The 24,175-nt window shown below is 53.4% G+C and overlaps 1 protein-coding gene across 3 annotated transcripts in view; it reads right to left on the reverse strand.

The window, feature by feature from the left end:
- Positions 1-24,175, reverse strand: part of CSK (C-terminal Src kinase) — a 63,755-nt gene that overhangs the window by 33,692 nt on the left and 5,888 nt on the right. Inside the window, exon 1 of one of the 3 annotated variants that reach the window (XM_075897426.1) lies at positions 22,673-23,984. The exons of the other annotated variants lie outside the window; for them this stretch is intronic. Within the exon in view, the coding sequence (XP_075753541.1) occupies positions 22,673-22,720 (48 nt within the window). The 5' untranslated portion in view covers positions 22,721-23,984. Of the gene's footprint in view, positions 1-22,672; positions 23,985-24,175 lie in introns of those variants that run through there. 3 annotated transcript variants of the gene reach the window in all.

Raw genomic sequence — 24,175 nt, forward strand, 5'->3', positions numbered from 1 at the left:
GCTCCCATTGTGGGAGCATGCTCAGTTGAAGCCAACCAGCAAATGAGGGCAGGGTGACCCTGCATGCGCCACCATGGCTCTCTGGCCTGCATGGCTTTTCTTTGCAGCCCATTTCCAGGATTTTTCAGTGCTCATTCACAGCCCAAAGCCCTTCGTGTACAAAGAGGCGAAGTTGCCCCTACCGCAGCCTCCTAAGAACGGCCAGACTGGGTCAGGCCAAAGATCCATCTAGCCCAGTATCCCGTCTGCCGACAGTGGCCAATGCCAAATACCCCAGAGGGAGGGAACACAACAGGGAATCCTTACGTGATCCCTCCCCTGTCACTCACCTCCAGACAAACAGAGGCGAGGGACACCATTCCTACCCATCCTGGCTAACAGCCATTGATGGACCTAACCTCCATGAATCTATCTAGCTCTTTTTTGAACCCTGTTAAAGTCCTGGTCTTCACAACATCCTCTGGCAAGGAGTTCCGCAGGTTGACTGCGTGCTGAGTGAAGAAAAACTTCCATTTGTTTGTTTTAAACCTGTTGCCTATTAATTTCATTTGGTGACCCCTAGTTCTCATACTGTGGGAATAAGAAAATAACTTTTTCTTATCCACTTTTTCCATCACGCTCAGAAAAACTCAAATGTCTGAGAACAAGGACAGCAGAGCCTTAACTGTGCCTCACCGCCCACATAGCCTTAACTCTGCCCCACTGGACTGCCAGTGTCACAGGGCATTAGGGGCATGTTCTGCAGCTGCCATCACTGCGTTGCATACAGCTAGATTGCATGGTGGAGAAATTAGCTGGAGATGCTTGGAGGAGGTGCTGAACCCCCCTCTCCCCGACACCCGCGTGTGATGACGGGGATGCAGGTCTACCTTGGGAAAGGCAGGTGGCCTCCTTGCAGCAGGGTGTGGTGTAGCAGGCAGCAAAGCGCAGTGGTTCAAGAAAGTCACTGCAGGCTTGGTAACTGACCAGGGGGCTAACTGGGTGACCCCTAGAGATACAAGGGGTGCCACCTCTTCTGGTGTACTGAGACCAGGGAGTGAGAGCACAGCAGTGATGTGGCACTCAAAGTGTCCTGCCATTAGGGTACAATTAGCCAGGTAACTGACGTCACGCTGGTCAGTTACTTCCAGTGGCCTTGCAGCCAGCCTGCGCCCTCATGTTCCACCCCCAACCTCCTCGCTGTTATGTGCCCCAAGACAGCTGAACTCCTCGCGCACTGCGAACGCCAGTCACGCTCCTCCCGCATCATCTCGGCTCCATTTCAATCAGCTGTGAGCCAGATTTTAGCAGCCCCAGCCTCCAGATACTCCGGGGAGTCCTTAACTTTTCCCTTAACTTGCGCCACGTTAACTCGATAAGGAATCCATTCAACATCAAAGCAATACGTGCCAGGTTGGCACTAGGGATGGAAGAGTGTAGTCGATGAACTGAGAAGGAAAAGCTGATCAGTTAATACTATAGACTGCACACTTCCCTCCCTCATCACCCCCGCCAGCAGCCCGGCTCAGTTCTGGCTCATGCCAGGTCTGGAACCTACTCTTGCTGCACCTTTGCATGTAAAGTGTATTAGGAGTCAGGTGGGCAGGCAGCCCGGCTCAGCTCTGGCTTGCACCGGGTCCAGGAGCTCGGACCCGCCCCCCCCCCCCCCCGTTAGACAGGGGCTGCTGCCACCCCACGCTGCGAGGCAGCAGCACTGGGTGACAGGTAGCCAATCCACAAGGGGAGCTGGTTTTGAAACTGGATCCCCTTGTGGACCAGCTCCCTCCGGGCACGGCATGCTGCCTCTGATACACTGGTTGCCGGCCCTGCCCCCACCCCCGGGGAATACAGAATAGTCCACTAACCGATCAGAATTCAGGAGGTTATGTGACTATTCAAGTAACCGATATTTCACATCCCTTGCTGGAACCAGTGTAGCCACAAAGGACTCGCCCAAATTTCAACCCTCGCCCGTAATTAAACGGATGCGATTTTTTGTCTCCATGCTTCAGCCACGGGTATAAAGCAAACGGATTCCCCCAACACCGCAGAGGAATCGGAGCCACACCCTGCTTTGGAAACAGGCGGCCTGCAAGCAGCTGTTCTCCAAAAAGGGCTATTTGAGGAGCTTGGTGTTTTTTTAAATAGTAACCCACAGACAAACTAAATATAAGTCACTGGAGTTGCTCTATTTCGGTGCGACCCGGCAGCCACAGCAACCTAAACACGGCAACGCTACGAGGTGCAGGAATGAAAACGGACCCACCGAGGGACCACACCCACCCAAGCAGCCGCACAAACGCAAACTCCACCGCTTTCTCTCCAACGCCAACATCAAGGGCTGATCTTCAGCCGGGGCTATGCCTAAAACCCAGCCTGGTCTAGATACAGCGCTCAGGCCTGGGAAAAAGCCCACCCGTCGTGCAAGGTGGTTAGGTCGACCGACCCCCTCGTGTGTAGACGCAGCTGGGGTTGAGCACTTCTTGGAGGGCTGAACTAACGACACTGATGGAGAAGCCGTTGTGTCGTACAGGAAGCTGGGCCGCTGCAGTATAGACACGTCCTCATAAGAAGGGCCAGACTGGGTCAGGCCAGAGGTCCATCTAGACCAGCGGCCAGTCTCCCGACAGTGGCCGACGCTAGGTGCCCCAGAGGGAGGAAACAGAACAGGGAATCATATGATCCGTGCCCTGTCACCCATTCCCAGCCCCAGAGAAACAGAGGCCAGGGACACCCTCCCTACCCATCCTGGCTAATCAGTATTGACGGAACTACCCTCCATGAATCAATCTAGCTCTTCTTCGAACCCTACCTCCATGAATTGATCAAGTGAAAAATATTGCAGTGGAACAGCCATGTCAGTAAAGGCTGGGGGGAGGGGGGGGAGGCGCGGTTTACAACAGAGTTATGTCAGTAAAACCCCTCCTCCAGAGACAGGTACAGTGGGGTAAAAGCACTTGTGCTGGTCTAGTTTGTTTTAAGGATGTCATCGTGTAGCCGGTGAAACGATGAACCAATAAGTGGATGCTTATCGGTTAACGCTACCGGCTACACGCATTCCTCCTCCCGCCCCGGCAGCTCTGCCAGTATGGTTTTTAGAGGGCTGCCCAGCAGCCTGGCTCACTCCCGGCTCGCGCCGGGCCCGGGAGCAACCCTCGCTGCGGCTCTGCAGGAAACGTCATTTAGGAGCAATTGCAGAGCCACACTGGGGGTAGCTCCCAGAGCCGGGACCGAGCCAGGCTGTATGCCCGCCGGCTCCTAAAATACTCTTAGTGCAGAGCTGCAGCGGGGGGAGTTGCCAGACCCGGCGTAAGCTGGGACAGAGTGCTTGCCGTACTCACCCTTATCGATTCATCGCGTCGTCGACAGCATGATTAACGAATGACACATTTCTCGTTTATTCCTCTCGCCCAACAGGTAAAAAGCTACGCTGGCAAAAACGCCAGGGCAGACACTGCTATGCAACAGAAGAGCGTCCGTGGCATGGTTAATGCAGCCAGAGAGCAGGGCTGGGGAAACTAAGGCCCTGGGGCTGGATACGGCCCCCGGCTTGCCTGGACCCTGCCCCCTATGCCTAGGTGTGGGAGGGAAATGTGGGGAGGGTCTGTCTCCTTCTCAGTTGGGGCCACATCAGTGGCAGGGGGCGGTTTGTTTTGTTTTTGCTTCTCACTTGTGTGCGGCCCCCCAACAGATTTTTCTGTGGGTCCACGACCCTGATCCAAAAGAGATCCCTCCGCCCGCCTTAAAGGCAAAGGCCAGATAGGAAAAACAGACCATCCTGTGTGAGCACCTGCCGATCACAGCCGCCAACCTCAGCCAGGACCTGCCCACGAAACCCAGCAATGGCAATTATCGTCCTCCAGGAGCCAAGACTAGTCTGTGCCCCGGCAGAGAGGAGGAAGGACCCAGGTGCACCAGTGCCTGCTAGGAAATGAAGGCGTGAGATGTACTCAGACAATCCTAGCAAGTGACTGACACCCACATGCTGCAGAACAAGGCAAAAATCCAAACTGTCACTGCCATTTTGACCTGGGGGAGGGGGGGAATCTCCAGTTTTAATCATGGGGTGTCCCTTGAAAACAGACTTAACCCCGCAGGGTGCCTGGAACGACTACGAGCAACTCCCCTTTTATTATTTGCACTGCAGCTTCCAGCCCCAGCCTGGGTCGGATCGCACGGCGCTAGGCGCTGTACAAACACAGAACAAAGAGTTCACCGTCTCTGAGGTTTCGTTCTTTCCCTAACTAGTGCTGAAATAATGTGGCCATTTAAATGCAGCCCCCGTGGGTGGGGGCATTAGCACCCAGAGGCAACGCTGCATGTCCTTGATGCCTGCAGGGGTTAGGCACGCAACACCTTTCAGGATCGGGCCCTACAGCAAGGGAAGAAGGAAGAACATGGGGGTGCACTAGGGATGTAATCGTGTAAATGATTCACCAACAACCTAGGCTTATTGGTTGACGTTCACAGTTACACGCAGGCTCCTGCCCTGCTCCTGGGGAGCCGGATGCCACCCCCACGCTGCTGCCTCTGTATTAGATGTAATAGCATGGGGCAGCAATGGGGAGCCAGTGAGCTCTGGGAGCTGGCTTTAAAGCTGGCTCCTATCACACGCTGGCTCCCGGGGAGACTGCTGCTGCTCCATGCTGCTGCCTGTCGCTGGTTCCCCGGGAGCTGGGTGGCAGGTGGGAACCACACCGCACGTAACCACTGACATTTTTCAACAGTTACTCAGTTACACACATTTTCACATCTCTAGTGTGCACGACTGTTGCTGCACAGGCTTGTAGATTGTTGCTTGGTGAGACAGGTAAGCTGCCAGGTTAAGGGGAGACCCGCTCCAGACTCACAAAAATTTGGGTGGCCTTGCACAAAGATTACATACGAACGGCCATACTGGGTCAGACCAAAGGTCTATCTAGCCCAATATCTTGTGCGCCGACAGTGGGCAATACAAGATGCCCCAACAGGGAATCCTCACCTGATCCCTCCCCTGTCACCCACCTCCAGACAAACAGAGGCTAGGGATACCATTCCTACCCATCTCACTAACAGCCATTGATGGGCCTAACCTCCATGAATCTATCTAGCTCTTTTTCGAAAAGTCTTAGCCTTCACCGCATCCTCTGGCAAGGAGTTCCACAGGTTGACTGTGCACTGAGTGAAGAAAAACTTCTGTTTGTTTTCAACCTGCTGCCTATTCATTTCATTGGGTGACCGCTAGTTCTTATATTGTGGGTATAAGTAAATAACTTTTTCTTATTTGCTTTTTCCACACCAGTCATGATTGTACAGAGCTCTATCCTATCCCCCTTAGTCTCCTCTTTTCTAAGTTGAAAAGTCCAAGTCTTTTGAAGCTCTCTTCATATGGGACCCGTTCCAAACCCCTCATCATTTTTGTTGCCCTTTTCTGAATGAATGAATAGATCCATTCTATTGGAAACAGGGGATGGGGGGGGGGGGAGGAAAAAATCTGAAAGAGCTGGAATTTCTTCCCTATTCCAAGAGCCAGGCCATTCTAGCCACCAGGCTGTGTGCGCCCCTCTATGGATCCCATGCAAGTTTCAGAACACCTGCACAGTGTTGGATTGCATGGATCTCCACTGGTCTCTGTCAGCCCGTGCGTCTGCAGTAGCTGAGGTCATGGCAGGGGGCAGGCCGAGAGCGATCACTGGTAAACAGGCCAGCCCCATGACTTTTAAAGTAGCAGCAAGGGGATGATGTAAAACCAGCATCTTTTCTGAACAAGGTCACGCCTCGTCAGTGCTCAAGGTTACAGCCACTTACAGCTGGGCCCAAAGTAATTTTTAACAGCAAGGTGGAGAGGGGACAAGCTTCTGTCTGCAGCATCTTTCTGGCGGGAGACCGTGCACAAGCTATAAAAATGGCGACTTGAATTTGCAAGTGAAAGAAAAAGAAAAAAAAAAAAAAAAAACCAACTCTGCCAGCCCTGCAAACTCAACTTGAGACCTCAAGCCGAGCAGCCCTGAACCGGAATCATGTAGGCACCACTGCTGCGGAAGCCTTTTGCACAGAGACAAACTGATCTGTGACTGCAAAGATCTTCACTGAGGTTACGAATCTAACCACACCGGCATCAGGAAATGAAAAGTTAAATCTCCCATAGCAGCACTGAACTCCCACGCTGCAAGTGCTAAATATATTCAGACTGGCCTGTTTGTGAGGGTTTTTCCCTGATTTTAGGCTAATTATGGCTGATTTTTAGGAGGTAAAAAAAGCTTTTTTCAGCAGTTTTTTAAAGTTAGTTTCTTTTTACGTCTGTCAGTCAGCCCCCCCCCGAAGAAACCAATTCTCCCAGAATATCTCGTAGTCAAGGGGATTTCAGGAGCTTTACTCTAGCTTGATCTGAACTACAAAGTCGAGTTCATGTCGGGCATCTTACATCACGCCAGCATCTCTACCAGAACGCTGCTTCTGCCCAAGGAAGTGGCCTGTGACTAGGATGTTCACTGTCGACTTTGTGTAGAAACGTGTAACTGCTTGAATTTTTAGCGGTTACACATTTGCACGGGGGTGGGGGTGCAGGAGCTGGTGCTCCTCACAAGCCAGCTCCCTGCAAGCACCGGCTCCTGCCCCTCTCCCCCGCTGCCTCTGATAAAGAGGCAGTAGCATGGGGGGGGGAGGGGGAGGACAGGCGGCTCTGAGAGACCAGTGCTCAGGAACAGCTGGCTTAAAAGCACTGGCTCCGGCCTGCCTTCCCCCCTCCCCCACAGCCTCTGAAGTAAGCAGCAAGGGACGGGGGGGGGGGGGATGGGGTAGACAGCTCCGCAGTTTAAAAGCTGGCTTCCCGCGTGTATCTTCCCCTCCTGCCCCCCCTTGTACTGCTGCCTCTGATAGAGCAGCAGCAGCGTGGGAGGGAGGAGAGACAGGCAGTTCCGCGGGTGCCAATACACACGGGCATCCGGCTTAAAAGGCAGCTTGCTGCATGTACGGCTCCCACCTGCCCCCTTCACATTGCTGCCTCTGTGGGATCGGGGGGAGGGGGCTCTGTGGGAACTGGCTCCCACCTCCCCCCTCTCCCCCCTTGGGGGTGCGTGCATATAGTTATTAGAATTAACTGATAAGCCCAGGCTTGTTGGTTAATTGCTTAAATAACTATACGCCAACATCCCGACCAGCTACACCGACATCATAACTCTGTGCTTAGGTCAGTGTAGTTAGGGCAATGCAGTGGCCCTGTATACACTGCCTTCCTTACACAGACCGCTGGTGGTCATTCTTGTCAGTTTCAGGGCTGCTTCCAGCTCAGAGCAGCAGATGGGTCTCACCCTGGAGCCTTGAAAGGGACAAGAATGTTTAATTTCACTGCTGACAGGTTTCATCCCATGAAACTGACCAGTGCCTGGCTCATAGCTCAAGCTGTTGCCCCGGGGTAGGCAGGAGCACCAGCTGTGAGCCCCACATGGCTGTGCATGCCCAGCATGCCCCATTTCACTCAGTGAAAGCACTCCTGGTGAGGACGCGCTGCACCGGCACAAAGAGAGTAGCCTGGACACCCACCACCGATTGAATTACAGTGGAGGCTGGGTGACCTAAATGAAACTGACCTAATTTCGTAGTGCACATGAGCCTTGTGTGTACTCAAGTAGCAGCCACACACCAAATCCGGCTAACATCAGAAGGTGTCGCTAAAAATGCCAAACAAACCCTAAAGCCCAAAATAAGCCACCAACCCCACATGCTTTGCTTGCTGAACAGAGGAATGAATAGAGTCAGTGCTTTTTTTGTGATGGTACTGCCTGGTATGTAGTACCAGCACCTCCAGTCAGAGCTCAACAACTTTTCCCCTGGAGTACTGGCCCTTTTTTTTTTTAAAAAACACACACAAAGCACTGAACAGAATAGAATGTGATAGATATCTATCTCATAGAACTGGAAGGGACCTTGAAGGGTCATGGAGTTCAGTCCCCTACCCTAACGGCAGGACCAAGTACCATCCCTGACAGATTTGCCCCAGATCCCTAAATGGCCCCCTTAAGGATTGAACTCACAACCTTGGGTTTAGCAGGTTAATGCTCAAACCACTGAGCTATCCCTCCCCCCATGTCACCTCACTTTACATACTTCTAACAGCCTCCCAAACAGCACAACAGTTCACAGAACACAAGAACTTACACAGAATTCGGGATGTTAAATTTAGATTAATGGGATAATGGAATAGTCAATGCCATTTGCATCAACCATTCGATAAGGGCACCTCCGCCTTTGAAGTGTAGCAACAGTCCCAGGGCTGTTGCTACACTTTGAAGTCGGAAGCGCTGCAGGGAGCACGGGGCCAGCGGGGGACTCAAGCAGTCCCCCGCTGGCCCCTGCGGCGTTTCAAAGGGGCAGCACCGCATGGAGCCCAGAGTCAGCAGGGGAGTCCCCAGCTGACCCTGGGTTGCACGTGGTGTTTCAAAGCAGCAGTGTCATGTGAAGCCCAGGGTCTGGCCCCGGGCTCGACTTGGCGCTGCTGCTTTGAAGTACCCCCCATTCCCCCCCCCCCGCTGTCTCTTTGATAGTAAAGACACGACCTCATAAGAATGGCAAGTGGGGGGGGAGCAACTAGTCGACTAATGTGTCGACTGTGCGATAAGCATTTCCTTATCGCAGTGGTCCCCAACGCGGTGCCTGCTGGTGCCATGGCGCCCGCTGGGGCATTTATGTGCACCCACTGAGTGACCAGGGCCAGCCCAAGCCATTCTTGTGCCCCCGGGGGCCCGGCAGCCCCGCCCTCGGGTGCCCGGCAGCCCCAAAACGTTGGGGACCACTGGCTTATCGGATAGTCGACTAGTCCTTCACATCCCTACACAGCATAGAACTAGGCCCCCAGTAGGGATGTAAAATAAGGTTAATAATGTAACAGAAATGCGGGCTCAGAGCGATAAAGCTTAGGCTGCTCTGGCCGGCCCCCTGGGGCTGGAGCAGCCCCTGGCCGGGACAGGCAGAGAGCTGCTCCAGCCACTATCGGTTACTCAGGACCCGTTAGCCTCACTTGTTAAGGGGGAGACTTACCAGTTAACCTTTTACATCCAAATCACTGGCTGCTGCTCCAACACAAACTCCCAGGGCTCGGCAAACCACCCAGCCCCACGACAAAGAACCATTTGTCCACCAGGAACAAAAGTAGCTCCTATCGGGTAGTTGATAAAACCTCTCAATCTGGTTTTTGGTTTCTGGAAGGACTGAGCAGCCGGGGCCTGAAGTCTGAGCTGGAAAGACGGCAGAGCAATTAGCTAGCGGAACCGACTCCCAAGGGACAGGGTGGATTCTCTCGCGGCAATGTCTTCAGGTCAAGATGGGTGCCTTTCTGCGTGACAGGTCCAACACAAGCCACTGGGCTGAATACGGAGAAATAGGGTGAAATGCGACGGCATGTTTTAGATCAGACTAGATGAGCTAATGGCCCCTTCTGGCCTTTAAAAAAAGTTATGAATTATAAATCTACTAGAAGATTTACCCAGTGTTGTTTTTTGGAACATAAAATGAACATGTTCCGCTCTACTCTGCACTGATTAGGCCTCAGTCGGAGGATTGTGTCCAGTTCTGGGCACCACATTTCAAGAAAGATGTGGAGAAATTGGAGAAGGTCCAGAGAAGAGCAACAAGAATGATTAAAGGTCTAGAGAACATGAGCTATGAAGGGAAAAAAAACTGAAAGAATTGGGCCTCTTTAGTTTGGAAAGGAGAAGACTAAGAGCAGACAGGATCGCAGTTTTAAAGTATCTAAAAGGGTGTCATAAGGAGGAGGGAGAAAAATTGTTCTCCGTGGCCTCTGAGGATAGGACAAGCAGCAACAGGCTTAAACTACAGCAAGGGAGGTGTAGGTTGGACATTAGGAAAAACTTCCTACCTGTCAGGGTGGTTAAACACTGGAATAAATTGCCTAGGGAGGTTGTGGAATCTCCATCGCTGGAGATATTTACGAGCAGGTTAAACAGGCACCTGTCAGGGATGGTCTAGGTGGTGCTGGGTCCTGCCATGAGGGCAGGGACTGGACTCAATGACCTTGCGAGGTCCCTGCCAGTTCTAGTGTTCTGTGATTCTATGTTGTAACACGTCACTGACCCAGAGGAGGAAGAGCGCTCTAAAACCCTTTGGTGGGCGGCCCTGGAACTGCTAAGGAGATGGAGGTTAGGTGAGCAGCGTGTCATGGCCTGGAACCCCACTGACCCCTAGACCGAGCCGGCATGTAACAGCCCAGATCCCCGCAGGGCGGCCAGCATTAAGGCCCTGGGCCAGGACACGGTGGAGGGATCAGTGGGGTGGCAGGTTCCCCCAGTGGGAGTAAAACCCTTGCACTTGTCGGCTCTCTGCAAGGGAGAAGATCCGACTCCTGCCTGGCCAGGACTTGAATGGACTGCGTTCTGCTGCACCGCCGGGGGTAGCCATTTGTTGCCCTGACCCAGGGCTGTGCCTTATGACGTTGGCCTCTTGACCTGTGTGTGTGTGTTAACCCCTTATCTGTTTGCCCCACCCTGACCCAGGGCTGGGCCCTACAAACGATGTCTCGGTCAAAGTCTTGGCCGAGGCACCTGAGGGAGTGAGCAGGGCCGCCCGCTGACAGTGGACCCTGTACACGCACCGTGGACATATGTCCAAGCTTTATGTAAATCACGGCTCTGGGGTGAGGTTGGCGATGAGGGGTTCAGCATGCAGGTTACCGCAAGAGGAGGAGACTACGTCAGCAGGCACGGCCGAGGGAGGGGTGCATGTTCCCTGGCTGAGATGTGTCCAGGTTCATCTGCCCTCTGTGCTCCCTCACCAGAGTAAGGAATGCAGCAAACCTCACTCCCGGATAAAGGTGAACAGCCAGCAATGTTCCTGTATGAATCGGGAGGGGGAGGGGGGGATGGCTGAGGTCCCCTCCGACCTTCCTATAGGGTGCCTGGGGGGGGTGGGAAGCTGGAGGAATCCCAGACTGCCCCCGCCCCAGTCAACCCCTTTCACCTGCCTGGCGATTCATCTCTTTTTTGTACAATTTTCTCAGAAGCAATCCCATTCTAGGCACACCCCATTTTCCTGCCACAGCCAAACCCGCACCTTGCTCTAAGCGACAACACGAGGAAGCTGCGCACTGAATTTGGTGGTCCTAGCTCTGACTGTTCAGGAGTTCCTAGACAACCAGACAGCTTCACTCTCTTCGATATATATTAGATGGAAATCCGATCCTGTCTCCCGTTGGCTTACCCAAGAAACGAGGCTCTCAAAAATCACCGTGGAAAATGGCCCGGCACCTAATACATCCAAGATGAACATGTCAAACGCACTCGGCATTGTGGGTTAATGGGATTTAAACACAGACTTCAACGGAGCTCAGCCCGGCCAGGCTCGATCCCGCCTGAAAAGCTCGTGATTGAACATGTGCGCGCTGGGCCCAACCCATGTGGCTACGAGGACTTTCACTTTTGTGCGGGTGTTCTAGCTTGGAAGCCTAATTCACCACCACGTAGGGGTTTTGCGTTTCATGTCCTGGTGGTTGTTGCAACGGAGAAGACAATAAGAAAAAAAAGCCACCTCCGTTAATGACAGAAATCTGGTACTGGGAGGTTGCCTGTCACCATTCGCTCTGCTCCAGACACAGGTGTGCCCTCACCCTCCCTGCGGCCCTGGGCTCACGCCACAAACAGGGAAGCAGCATGCAAATCTAAGAGCTAAATTACTGCCAACACTTTGCCTGCCGAGCGTAAGATCTGAACAGGGAGCAGGTCTGGCAATTTTCACTCACCTCTTCGGGTACGTCTACATTGCAATGAGGCACCCGGCCTGGCCGACGCTGGTTTGCAGGCCCGTTTCGCTGCGGGGCAGACTTTCCGACTCATACTGCAGCACCAGCTGCGGGACCCGCCTGCCTTTCTAGCACACACCAATGGTCTGTATTCCCCTCCCTTCCCCCACGCCTGCCTCTCTGATGGCTGCAGACCAGAGCCCAGAGAGCAGCTAGGATAGCTGGAAGGAACACAATCCGCCCAGATCCCCCGAGATTCTGACTGCTTTCAACTACTGGATCTAATCTAATTGACTCCGCTATTTTCTGACATCCCTTCCGCCCAAAGCAGACTCTCTTCCCAGCCCACTCACTGCGATCCACAGGGCAGCAGCTGTTTCTAGCTGCTGCTAGGACACAGATAATTGATGCAGAATAGGGTTTTTTGGGGGGAGGGGAAGGTAAAGGGAGAGACAGGGACATGGAGGGCCAAGCGGTTGGATTACCAGCTTGATTAAAATTGGAGCAGCATCCCCCAGCCCTTCTGCCGAAGCTCCGAGCTCAACAGTCTCAGAGACACAAGTGCTGCTGGCCGGCTTTTGATGATGTAATAGGCAGGGCCCTGCCTTCTGAGCAGGTACAGAAACTGGAGCACTAGGGGGCGCTGTGCTGCCGGGGGTAATGCTTTCTGAAGACTTAAACCTGCACTTAGAACAGAGGTTCTCAACTCGTTTCTGTCCATGGACCACCAGGCCAATCAAAAAATTTTCGTGGACCACCTCCAGCACATGTAGCACAGGGCGAACGCCACAGCAACTGCTCAGCACGACGGCGGCAGCTACACTGATGCTCAGAGCCTCAGACGGAAGTTACTGGCAACACAACGCGGTTGCATCCTAGGTGAGGCTATGGATGATGCGCCGCGTGCTTCTGGACACGGTGTAAAACAGCCTCACACCGTGTGACTTTGGACAATGTTCCCGTGGACCACTGAAAAAGTCAATGGTCCATGGACCACCAGATGAGAACCACAGACTTACAATCACAGAACCATAGAACTGGAAGAGACCTTAGGAGGTCAAGTCCAGCCCCCTGCTCTAGGCAGGGCCAATCCCAACTAAATCACCCAGCCAGGGCTTTGTCAAGCCGAGACGTAAAAACCTCTAGGGATGGAGAGTCCACCCCCTCCCTAGGTAACCCATCCCAGTGCTCCACCCTCCTCCTAGTGAAATAGTTTTTCCTAATATCCAACCTAGACCTCCCCCACTGCAACTTGAGCCCATTGCTCCGTGTTCTACCATCCGTCACTACTGAGCACAGCCTCTCTCCATCCTCTTTGGAACCTCCCTTCAGGAAGTTGAAGGCTGCTATCAAATCCTCCCTCACTCCTCTTTTCTGCAGACTAAACAGACCCAACTCCCTCAGCCTCTCCTCATACCCTGTGATTGGTAAGACCTCGGAGCACTGTGTAAAAGAGATCATCCAGGCTCCTGCCTAACACTCCCCCTATACAGCAAGGGGAGGGCAACAAGGAAAGAGTAAAAATGTTTGCATTGGAAAACCCAGTACTGCGTCCTTTTGCGGGCGCAAGACTAGGGATATAAGCGACTCGTCGACTCTCCAATAAGCAGAAGCTCATTGGATAGTCATCACGCTAGTGGACTAGTTGCTTCCCCCCCTTGCTAGAGGCAGCAAGCAGGACAGAAGGGGTGCTTGAAAGCAGCAGTGCTGTGTGGAACCTGGAGCCAGACCCTGAGCTCCACACAGCGCTGCCGCTTTGAAACGCCACATGCAGCCCGGAGCCAGCTGGGGAGTCCCCAGCTGGCTCCTGGCTCCACAAGGAACTGCCGCTTTGAAATGCCGCAGGGAGCACAGGGCCAGCAGGGGACTGGTTGAGTCCCCCACTGACCCCATGCTCTCCACAGCACTTTCGCCTTTGAAGTGTCGCAACAGCCCCAGGGTTGTTGCAACACTTCAAAGGCAGAGGCACCCTATCGACTAATCAAACAGTCAATGCAAATGGCATCGACTATTCGATTAGCCCATTAATTTAAATTTACCATCCCTACTGGGGAGATCTGGCTTTATTTCCTGCTCTGACACATCCCTCGGCAGAGGGAGTAAGTGACTTGCCTCATCATAGCTATAACCCTCCTCCCCTTCTCCCGTTCTTCGTCTGTCTCGTCTATTCAGACTGTAAGCTCCCTGCGGTAGGGTCTGGACAGCGCCTAGTACGCTGAGGCCCTGGAGCTTTCAGCCATCAGAGAACCCCCTACAGAGTGGAGACAAATTTAAACTTGCGTGAGGTTTATTTATTTATTTATTTATTTTTTAAATCATTGATCTGTGCCAGGCCAAAGCCTTGCAAAGCCAATCTGAAAGTCTGCGCTACCACAATGTATTATACGGCTAGTTTATCAACGGATTCGTTTGTACACGCTTTATTTATATACTTAATGCCACTCCCGTTAGGTACCGCAATTGAATCTTACAGGAGCAGCATACCGAGGTTACCAACATGAGCCCAGAATAACAGAATTTCTCTCGACATATTCATCCTCAGACACCCTGTGCGGCAGGCTAGTGCGTTTGCCTCCTTCCAAGGATGGGAGAAACCGAGGCGCAGACAGACTGAGAGGACGTCTGCATTGCAAGTGAAGGTGCGACTGTAGCACCGATAGCCAGTGCGAATGTGCCTTTCATCTATCTAGCAATGGTGACAACAACGGAGAAGATGTGGCAGCATTGACTAGAAACAGAGTACTTACCCATGCTCACTTGTACTACTATCACACCTTCACTTGCGGTGTAGAGGGGACTAAGGGGTTCAGACCCAGCTTCTGAACAGGGAGCATGATTAACCATTGGAACAGTCTGATCAAGGGACCAGTGGATTCTCCAGCTCTAGATATTAAGTATCTAAAGGGGTGTTACAAGGAGGAGGGAGAAAACTTGTTCTCCTTGGCCTCTGAGGATAGAACAAGAAGCAATGGGCTTAAACTGCAGCAAGGAAGGTTTAGGTTGGACATTAGGAAAAACACTCTGCCTGTCAGGGGGGTTAAGCACTGGAAAAAATTGCCCAGGGAGGTTGTGGAATCTCTATCACTGGAGATCTTTAAGAGCAGGTTGGATAGATATGTACCAGGGATGAGATAGACGGTGCTTGATCCTGCCGTGAGGGCAGGGGACTGAACTTGATGACCTCTACAGATCTCTCCCAGCTCTAGTGTTCTATGTCTCCGAATCTGGACAGCACGCTTTATTGGAAGAGATGGTTTAGCCCAACACAAATTACTGGGCTCCGTTCAGGGGTAATTCCCTGGCGTGTGTGTGTTATATAGCAGATCAGACTGGATCTAAAGGCCCTGCTGGCCTTAATCTCTATGAATCCGAGTCAGTCTGTTTGTGGGACAGTGAGGTACAGAACCTGGGTCTTCCCAACAAAGTCTGGATCACGAAGGCCCTGATTTTGCGAACGCTTCAGCATTTAATCACATGAATTGTCTCACCGATTTCAGTGGGAGTACACGGGTGCTTAAAAATCAAGCACGTACAATACACACTGGCAGCATTAGGGGCTACAATTGTGTGTGTGTTAAAAGCATCTCACAGGCCCAGAAAATCTGTCATTTTCAAAACAAAAAGTTGGCACCGTTACTGGGGACTTTGAAAATTTCAGTCTGTGAATATATAAAAAAGCCAGGACCCTGACGTTAGGACGTTCCACTGGTGTTTAGATACCGACGTGCTTTTGAAAATAACACTGTCTACAACACGTAGGAACAAGAGTCCCTCTCGGACTTCGGTCTGCAATCCTCAGGAAGAAGCACAGCCTGCTCAAAGCCCTGCGCCTTCTTTGGTTTGTGGAAGGCTCAGTGTATCCGAAGAGGATCTCGATGACACACATAGTCCAGGCTATTTGCTTCTCAAGGCTGTGCTTTCATGGATATGTTTTTCACACCAAGGCAGTTAATGGGGCCTTTTCCACTTGCACACTGAGCAAGTAAAGTGTGAAACTTCATAACAGAAAGAAAAACCTATGTAAAACCAAAAATCCCCCCTCACCGTTAGCATACAAAACAGCCACATCAGCCATTAAGACTGTAAAGTAGAAAGAAAGACTGAGGAAGATGTATTTAAAAATGTGATTTAAATAAAAAATAGATTTCAGTGGAAAAAACCCCACATTTTAAAAAAAAAAAATCACTTAAATAATTTATCAAATTTTTTATCCACCTCAAGCACAGCACCTCCTTACTGAAGGGTGCAGATCATCACTTTTAGAGCTAGGTAAGTACCATCTAATAGAGCGGCTGCTGGAAGAACTGTAACCCCTGTTTTTTTATTCATACCAGGAATTACTCTTTGGCTTGGGCTCTGAGTTTGCTCCCCACTAATGTCCGAGGTATTTGTAAGGAACACGGGTGTGTCTCGAGAAAGTTTCTGCAGTCTTCTAGTCTTTTGTATGCTAATTTACTGCAGTTGGGCCAGCATTCCCCTTTCAGTTTTACCGGCAAAAATGCGTGAAGAAAGTGAACGTAAAGCTGAGAGGCAATTATAAAAACCATGTTCTGTCCTGCATTTACAGCAGAAGTCGGATTATCCGAACTCCACGAGTGGTCCAGAACTAAACTCCACAAGCCAGAGACTCAGAGACATTCACTGCACATTTGGAATCTTTTCTAACACATGTGAGAAAAATCCTCATCTGCTCATTGAGATTCTGCGAGCAGAGAAGGCGGCAAAATGTCCTGAATAAGCCCTTCATTAGGAGTTATTTGCTCGGATCAAGCTGCTTTACCACATCATAACCTTCACCGCACGTGCTCGTCACAGTGCTCGGCTCCCGAAGGGCTTCACGCTTTGGATCGCGTCAGCCACACTGAATTTCCGACGGAGGATGGATGCCGTTTATAAGGACACAGCGACACAGAGGCTAAGTCGAGACTTCAGGCTTCTCTCGGAAGAAGCTTTTCCGGAAGAGATCTTCCGAAAATACTCCTTCCGAAAGAGCGCGTCCACACTGCCAAATCGCATCGAAAAAGCGATCTGCTTTTTCGAAAGAGAGCGTCCACACTGATTGGACGCTCCCTCGCATGTAAGCTGTGATTACTATGGACGGAGTGGCCACCAGGGTGTCTGTGCTTTTTCCTGGAGGCCTCTTCTTTCAAAAGAAAACTCTTTTCCCAGTCCACACAAGCCTTTTTCTGAAAGAGCTCTTTTGGAAAGGCGGTCTTCCTCGTAGAACGGGGATTACCACTGTTGGAAACACCCCTCTGTTCTTTCCATTCTTTTTCGAAAGAACACGATTGCAGTGTGGATGTAATTGAAGGTTTTTCAGAAAAATGGCTGGTTTTCCGAAAATACTCTGTAGTGTAGACATAGCCCGAGCGAACAGTTCAGGAGAAGGGAGGAACACAGGGTCCAGCAAAGGGGGATTTTAGGCAGGAACTGAATGACCCATTTTCTTAGAAAAGAACCGAAGGGACTTTGAGTATCCCCCCCCACACACACACCTCCCGAGGACAGTTGGGACGACCCAGCGTGGCTGTGGTTCTGTTCTAACCCAGTGGTCCCCAACCTTTCGTGGCTGCCGGGCATCCGGGGGCGGACCGCTCACGCACCCGGCATCCGGGGGCGGGTCCATGCATGCGCCGCATGCCCAGGGACAGGGCCACCCACGCACCCTGCGCCTGGCACCACGCATGTGCTGCACACCCAGGGCAGGGGCCGCCCACACGCCCTGCACTTGGAGCTGGCACCGTGCATGTGCTGCACGCCCGGGGCAGGGGCCACACACGGGCCCTGTGCATGGGGCTGGCACCGCGCATGTGCCGCATGCCCGGGGCAGGGGCCGCCCATGCACCACGCGCCCAGCACCATGCATGTGTGGCGCGCCGGGGGCGGGGCCAGCCCAGATGTTTCAGTGGGCGCACATAAATGCCCCGGCGGGCACCGCATTGGGGACCACTGTTCTAACCCCAGGGCTGTGAATCTCAGAGTCCGGGCCTATGGAAACAGGCTTGTGCCATGGGGCTACTAGAGCCAGTGCGGACATGCTCAGATGGGAATGCGACCTGGGCGCTCCTCCCCTGCTGCCAGGGATTCCCAGCGGGAACACCCACTTTTAGCCCTGTGGCAGGGACCCACGCCCGGGGACCTGGGCACTGAACCTGGCCACCCTGGGAATTTTGGGAGGGTTTTGCTGCAGACATACAGCCATGATGGGCAGAACATGGCTCTCCAGCCCATCTCTAAGATGGGGGTCTCTCGCTACACGGCGCCCCCTGACATGCCGCTTGGGAACGGCTTCTGTACTGCCAACGGAAAGAGCGCCACCTACTGACTGGCTGCAGCAGCTTTATTTTCTGCCAACATCTCCCTCCAAGCCGCTGCCCCAGACAGGACTCCATTTAGCTTACAAGCCCTGTTTGCAGACGGTCGCTTTTCCTTTCCACGTTTTATAACTGCGCTTTCCTCTCTAGATTTATTTGCAGGCTGCAGCTTGGCTCAAACCCTGACTGAGCCATTCCATTTTCAACCCCGCAGCACCGAATTTCGGGGGGGGGGGGGGGACAAAAGGGGAAACGGCAAATTTAACTCCAAGATCAGAAAAGGCTGCAGCTTTGGGAAGCATTAAATGGAAAGATCAACCAACCATTAGCCCCCTCTTAGGCAATTAAACCTCCCCAAGACAGTGGAGCACAGACAGAGTTTGCCGGCTAAAGGATCAGAGAGGAAAAAGAGAATCTAGTTTAGTTCCATCACTGCTCTACAAGGCATATGGCCCGGATAGACCCTGCAGCCATGGCTCTGAATTCCCCTGTTGCTAATGGGGTAGTGCCACTCCCCAGCACACGGTTAGTCACCCTCCCCACCAAATCCCCATGAGAATCTGCAGTTTTTTCCCAGTAAATCAGATTTTACCCTGCACTGAAGCTTTGAGAGCCACTTCCCCAGAAGTTAAAATTGCAAGCAAGCAAGCAACCAAACACAACACAACAGGCTCATCCGTTCCTGCCCTGTGTGGTTCAGCGTCGGCTTTCGACAAAAATTCTCCCCACATATCTGGCCCTGCTATTTTTGGGCCTGCCTATGTGGGAGACTTGGGAGCTGTGGATTCTGCCTGTGCTCATGTTGGAAATTCCTCTGCCCTGGACGCTGGATGCAGAGGAGGCGAATGCAACCCACAAGGCCCTGCTGCAGAAGGAAGCCGGGATACAATCACAGCATGAAGAGGAAGTTATCGACCTTTCATCTTGGCACGTTGCTGTGCCAAAGACAGCGCCAGCTGCTCTCTCTCACCCACCCAGGGAGAACATGACGGGCAGTTGGATCCCGGAGGGAACAGTCCTGCCATAAACCTGTTGTGGCTGTGTGTGGGGAAGCAATTCACGCTTCAGCAGAGCAAATGCATTATCTGCCGGGCACTTCAGCAGCCTCAAAACGGTCCCTACTACTCCCTGGGAACGGATTCCCTGCTAGTGAAGGGTTGACGGCCCTGGAGGGCAAAGTCCAAGAACAGGTGCAGCGCGGAGACTGGCAGAGCAAACCTCGCCCTACAGAACCGTCCCCTGCCCGTCTCTCCGAGCTGTGGAGGGGAACTTGGTCTCCATAGCCCGTTCAGGTTCTTTGCTGGTACGAGACAGCTAGGCAGGAGGCCAGACGTGACATGGACACCGTAAGTGGGTTTGAAAGAGAGGCAAGACATCTCCAGGGTGGTGGTGAGGGGGGGGGGGTGGAAGAGTCAGGTTGAGAGTGGGAAGCTAGCTCCATCCTTAACATGGGGAGAGGATCTAGCTCCACGAAAAGGGGGATTCCCTCCAGAGGATGATGAAGACAGTGGTGCACACCTGGGATTCTCCTTGGCCCCTTTGCTGTCTGCTCTGACCAGTTGGGCCTAAGTAGCCACAGCACATCTGGGGAGCCACTTCCAAACTGAACTTCAACTCACCTCGTATCCCAGCAGCCTCTCTAGCGGATCCAGCATCCGTACCAGCTAGCAGGGATTCTCTGGCCTGCAGGACGGGTCCAAGCTCAGGCCAGTTCACAGAAAGACCCCCCCCCACTGATCTCAGCGGGCACTGGATCAGGCCCTCTGAGAGCAAAAGGAAACAGGCGATTCCCATCAGCACTGCAGAACCAAACTAGCTGCTCTTCAAGATGCGGGTGCCCTTGTGGGATGCTGCCAGCCCAAGGACAGCTTTGGGAGGGGAATCCCTCAGCTCTGCACCCTCTCACTGTGTTTAAAGCCCACTCATAGGTATATCTCCATATATGTATATATATGTGTGTATATGGAGATGGAGATATACCTACCTCATAGACCTGGAAGGGACCTTGAGAGGTCATTGAGTCCAGTCCCCTGCCCTCATGGCAGGACCAAGCACCATCCCTGACAGATTTGCCCCAGATCCCTAAATGGCCCCCTCAAGGATTGAACTCATAACCCTGGGTTTAGCAGGCCAATGCTCAAACCACTGAGCTATCCCTCTCCCGCTATGTGGGAGAACCCTATAGAATCACCAGCCCACAGACCAGGAGCAACTTGAAACTGACCGGACATGAGGAATCCTTGTCAGTTTCCACAGCTAGGCGAGCAGGGACTCAATCACACAGGGCAGTCATTTGGACATAAAGGAGAGCACACAGGGAAAGGGGAGGTGGCGGGAGTGAAAACAGCTACCAGTGACGGAACAGGTAGCAGGAGGGAAAACACCCTTCAAAAATACAACCACCCCCAATTATATTGGTGTCTCTATGGACACATTAGGAAAGAGGATCCATCAGACAAAACCAAAACCAGACACTGTCAAGACCAAAAAAAAAGGCAGCAGGCAGCATGATCAAATGGGCAGAGCATGGGACTAGAACTCAGGACACCTGGCTCTTATGCCGGCTTCTGCCATGGCCTTGCTGCCCGGACACTGGGCAAATCTCTTCCCCTCTCTGTGTAGGTTTCCTGGTCCATCCTTTGTTTTGTCATGATCAGTGGGAAAGGCACAATCTCTCACTGTGTATCCGTGCAGCAACCGACACAAGAAGGGCCCAACCATAACAGAAATATAAAGATAATAAATACTTGTAAAACTAATCCTCCCTACTAATTCTGCGCCACAGCCCAACATTATTAAGATGGAATATTTTAGCTTTAACTTTTCATCCTTGGTTAACTGCTTGCGGTGGCTTGGAGAAAGATCAAGGCCATGTCAGTTTTACTTCCCAGTTTTCACTCACTGTCCCAATCACTTTCCCCTCAAATCCAGGCCAAAGCTTTGAGCTTTGTCCCCTGCAGAGCTCGCAACGCAAACACCGCAGAGCTGAGAACCGGACTATCAACAAGGGCAAAACTGACAGCGTGGGCCAGCAATCGCGGGCAAGTTGCTTTCCTGCTCAGGGCCTCAGTTTCCTCACCTGTAAAATAATTATACTAACCTCCTTTTCCAAGGGCTCTGAAAGCAGCCGACTAAAAGTGCTAGACCACGGCGAGGCATTCTTATGTATTGTCCAACCCTTGGGAAAAGCAAACAAGCGGGCAGAGCGAAACACTCACCGAGTTCTAAAAGCTTAACAGTCTTGAGAACTTTCAACAACACAGGCACCACGGTTATTTATGTTGTTTTCATTAATATGTCGAGAGGCATGAAGACTTCCTGCCAGGCTCGATTTTACAGCTCTCCTCTTCTCCCCCATTTTAAACCAAACAAGTCTAAAGTCTAAACTCCGCTGCCAGTGCTCTGTAGTATTTGGGGGCCCGATTCTCCTCCCACTGACCCCAGCATAAAGAGCACCCCTGGGGCAGTGGATTGCGTGGGTAACAGAGGAGGAGGCCCACAGCGGGAGACCAGCACGGCTCGGACCCCCGCATGCTCCACAGAACAGTCACACCCGAATTGGAGACGTAGGGAGCAGATGCCACGAGAAATTTATTTTGCACGTTCCCGAGCCAGCTCCCCCCGCACCCGCCTTCTCGAGGATCTGATATTGCCCCCACGACCTGCACTTTTAGCTCCAGCGTTAGCGGCAGCCTTGTCTACATTTCCAGACTTTTCCCAGCTCCCGCTGCCCAGTCCCTGTTTATAACCATCTGACGTTCATGCAGACAATACGAGCCTTTGCTGGCCTCTAGCCACCTTTCTGCCCTCTTGATATGGGACTGCTGGGGGGCCCCAACGAGTCCCCCAGGCTCCCGCGAGTTGCTTGAGGATTGCGTTTCAGCCCTTAGTGCAGCGGGAGCATCCACAATGCTAGGGCAGCAGAGAGCGGCTTACATCAGTTCTCCGCTGCTCCCGTGCTAGGGGAATTTGGCCCTGGCTTGCAGCTTAGATGCCCCTGCAGCAGCATGCCGAACTTGGGGCCAAATCAGCCCCACCATGCACACATCTGGACAAGCCAGCGATCACACGGGACGGGGGATAGCAGAGGGGACTGAATTTATATCAGAGCCCGAGAGAGTCACTTGCAACCCGTGTCTCACTAGATCCTCAGCTACTCCCAGGTAGCAGCTGCGGCCTAAAGCACATTTGCTACCTGCACCCACACAGCGAGGTGGAACCACTTCCCTCCGACGCAAGGACCGATGTCTACATCCCCTACGATTCGACTGCTGTTTGGTGTTCTACCGGGGCCGGCCGGCCATGGGTGCCCTACCAGCGCATGGGGGGCCGCGGCAGGCTTCTCGAGGGACGTGGCCTGTCAGGATCAGGGGACCCCAGTGCTCCAGGAGCTGCACTGCCTGCCACCAGACGCCCATTGGCACCAAGCTAGAACCAGTGGGCTCTCCTTGTGCCACGCTGCTCAGTCTCTGCAGATTGGAACCGACCGAACTGGGGCGCCCTGCCGGCACGACAGCCCGAGAGGGGACCTGTAACCCACCACAGCCTCTCCCTCACCTCCCGTTTCAGAGCTACGCTACTCAGAGCGGCAGAATCTCCCCGGGGGGCAGTCCGCTACCTAGGCATCACAATCACAGCCGGCCACGATTACCCCTTGAGGACGGTCCAGCTGGTAGAACTCCGGGGGCTGCCCCTGCATGCAGGCTGCCCCGGTGAGGCCCCGTCAGCAGCTCCTGAAAGCATCAACCTGCCCACTGGAGCTGGGGCTGTAGCGTTGGGCCTCCATGCAGTGCGGAGTCTCTGCAGCACAGGGCCTAGCCAGCAGCCACTCAACACGCCTGCATTATTTATGACTGTTAAAGGTGAGAGGGGAGAGGCGGGGTGGGGGAGGGAAACTTACAAGCCCAGAGCAGAAGCAGGGCAGCATCTTTGGTTACATAACAGAGGAGGCGCAAAGGAGCAGAGAGACACAGGACAGGGGAGAGGGGGATGGGAACCAAGAGGAGCAGGGCGCCTGCCGCAAGGGGAAATCCTGCCACGGCCGAGATGGCACCGGGAGGCGGGCAACCACCAGCCCCACCGCCCGGGTGGGGAAGGGCCCATTCACATGCCAGCCCCAATTCACACCTCTGCCGCAGCCACAGGGGAACCGGCTCCAGCCAGGAACGGGGCAGCCTTTGCTGAATCCGGGCCCCCGCTTTGACTGGCGCTGGTTTCGTGACCCCAGGGCAGGACAAAGTGCCAGTTTCTTCCACGGGGGGAGGGTGGGGAAAGGGGGCGCGGCTGCCAGAGGATTTCATTGGAAGCTTTGTCCACTCACCCAAACAAAAGCTGGGCAAATCCTGGGGAACGATCTACACCCGCGGTGTCCACCACGCTAGCCACATGGGGCTATCTGGCCGGTTGAGTGTGGCTAGTTCGCTACAGACGCAGCCACTAGAGCGGCTGGTTGGACCCCACAGATCTACGAGCTACCCCCGCTGGCTGGAACAGGCTGCGTGCTGCCACCGCCGGTCCTACCCTTACAGAGAGTCTGCGCTGAAGTGTCCTGTGCCCTCCCAGTGCCACCGACAAACGCCTGGCGTGGATCGGCGAAGGGAGATCGGTTAGCCAAACACTCCCAGGCCGCAGTCCTGCCCGGGCTGCAAAACACTGCCCTCCGGGACCATTGCTCGCTCCCAGCTGCCAGGAGGAAGGAAGGCGCAGGGGACTCCTACTCAGGGGCTGTCCAGGCACCGCTCTGGCTGTGGATAAAATAGACTGAAACAGGCGCCGGTGCCAAGGCGTGGGGAGGGACCCTTAACCGAGCCAGAGGGAGAGAAGAGCCGTCTCCCTCTCACCCTTAGGCTACAGCCCCTGGCACTCTGAAAGCAGGGTTATTTGCTGCTCTGTCGCTTGGCTGCTGTGAACCGGAGTTCTTCCACAGCGGTCTGCAGCAACCACAGACAGTACACACCAGACGCTGCTGAGAGTTGGGTGTGGGGGGGTGCGGCCCCACGGGGGTGGCATTGCGGGCTAGCTACCTCCAGGCCCTGCCCCTTCTGGGAGCACTGTGCCAGCCTCCTCTGCCACCCCCCCTCCCCCAGGGGCCCGGCAATGCTGTCGACTTCCCTGCTTCCACACCACTAATTGTTCCAGGATCTGCCTCTGCTGC

The sequence above is a fragment of the Pelodiscus sinensis genome, chromosome 14, assembly GCF_049634645.1.
Source record: "Pelodiscus sinensis isolate JC-2024 chromosome 14, ASM4963464v1, whole genome shotgun sequence".
Taxonomy (NCBI): domain Eukaryota; kingdom Metazoa; phylum Chordata; order Testudines; family Trionychidae; genus Pelodiscus; species Pelodiscus sinensis.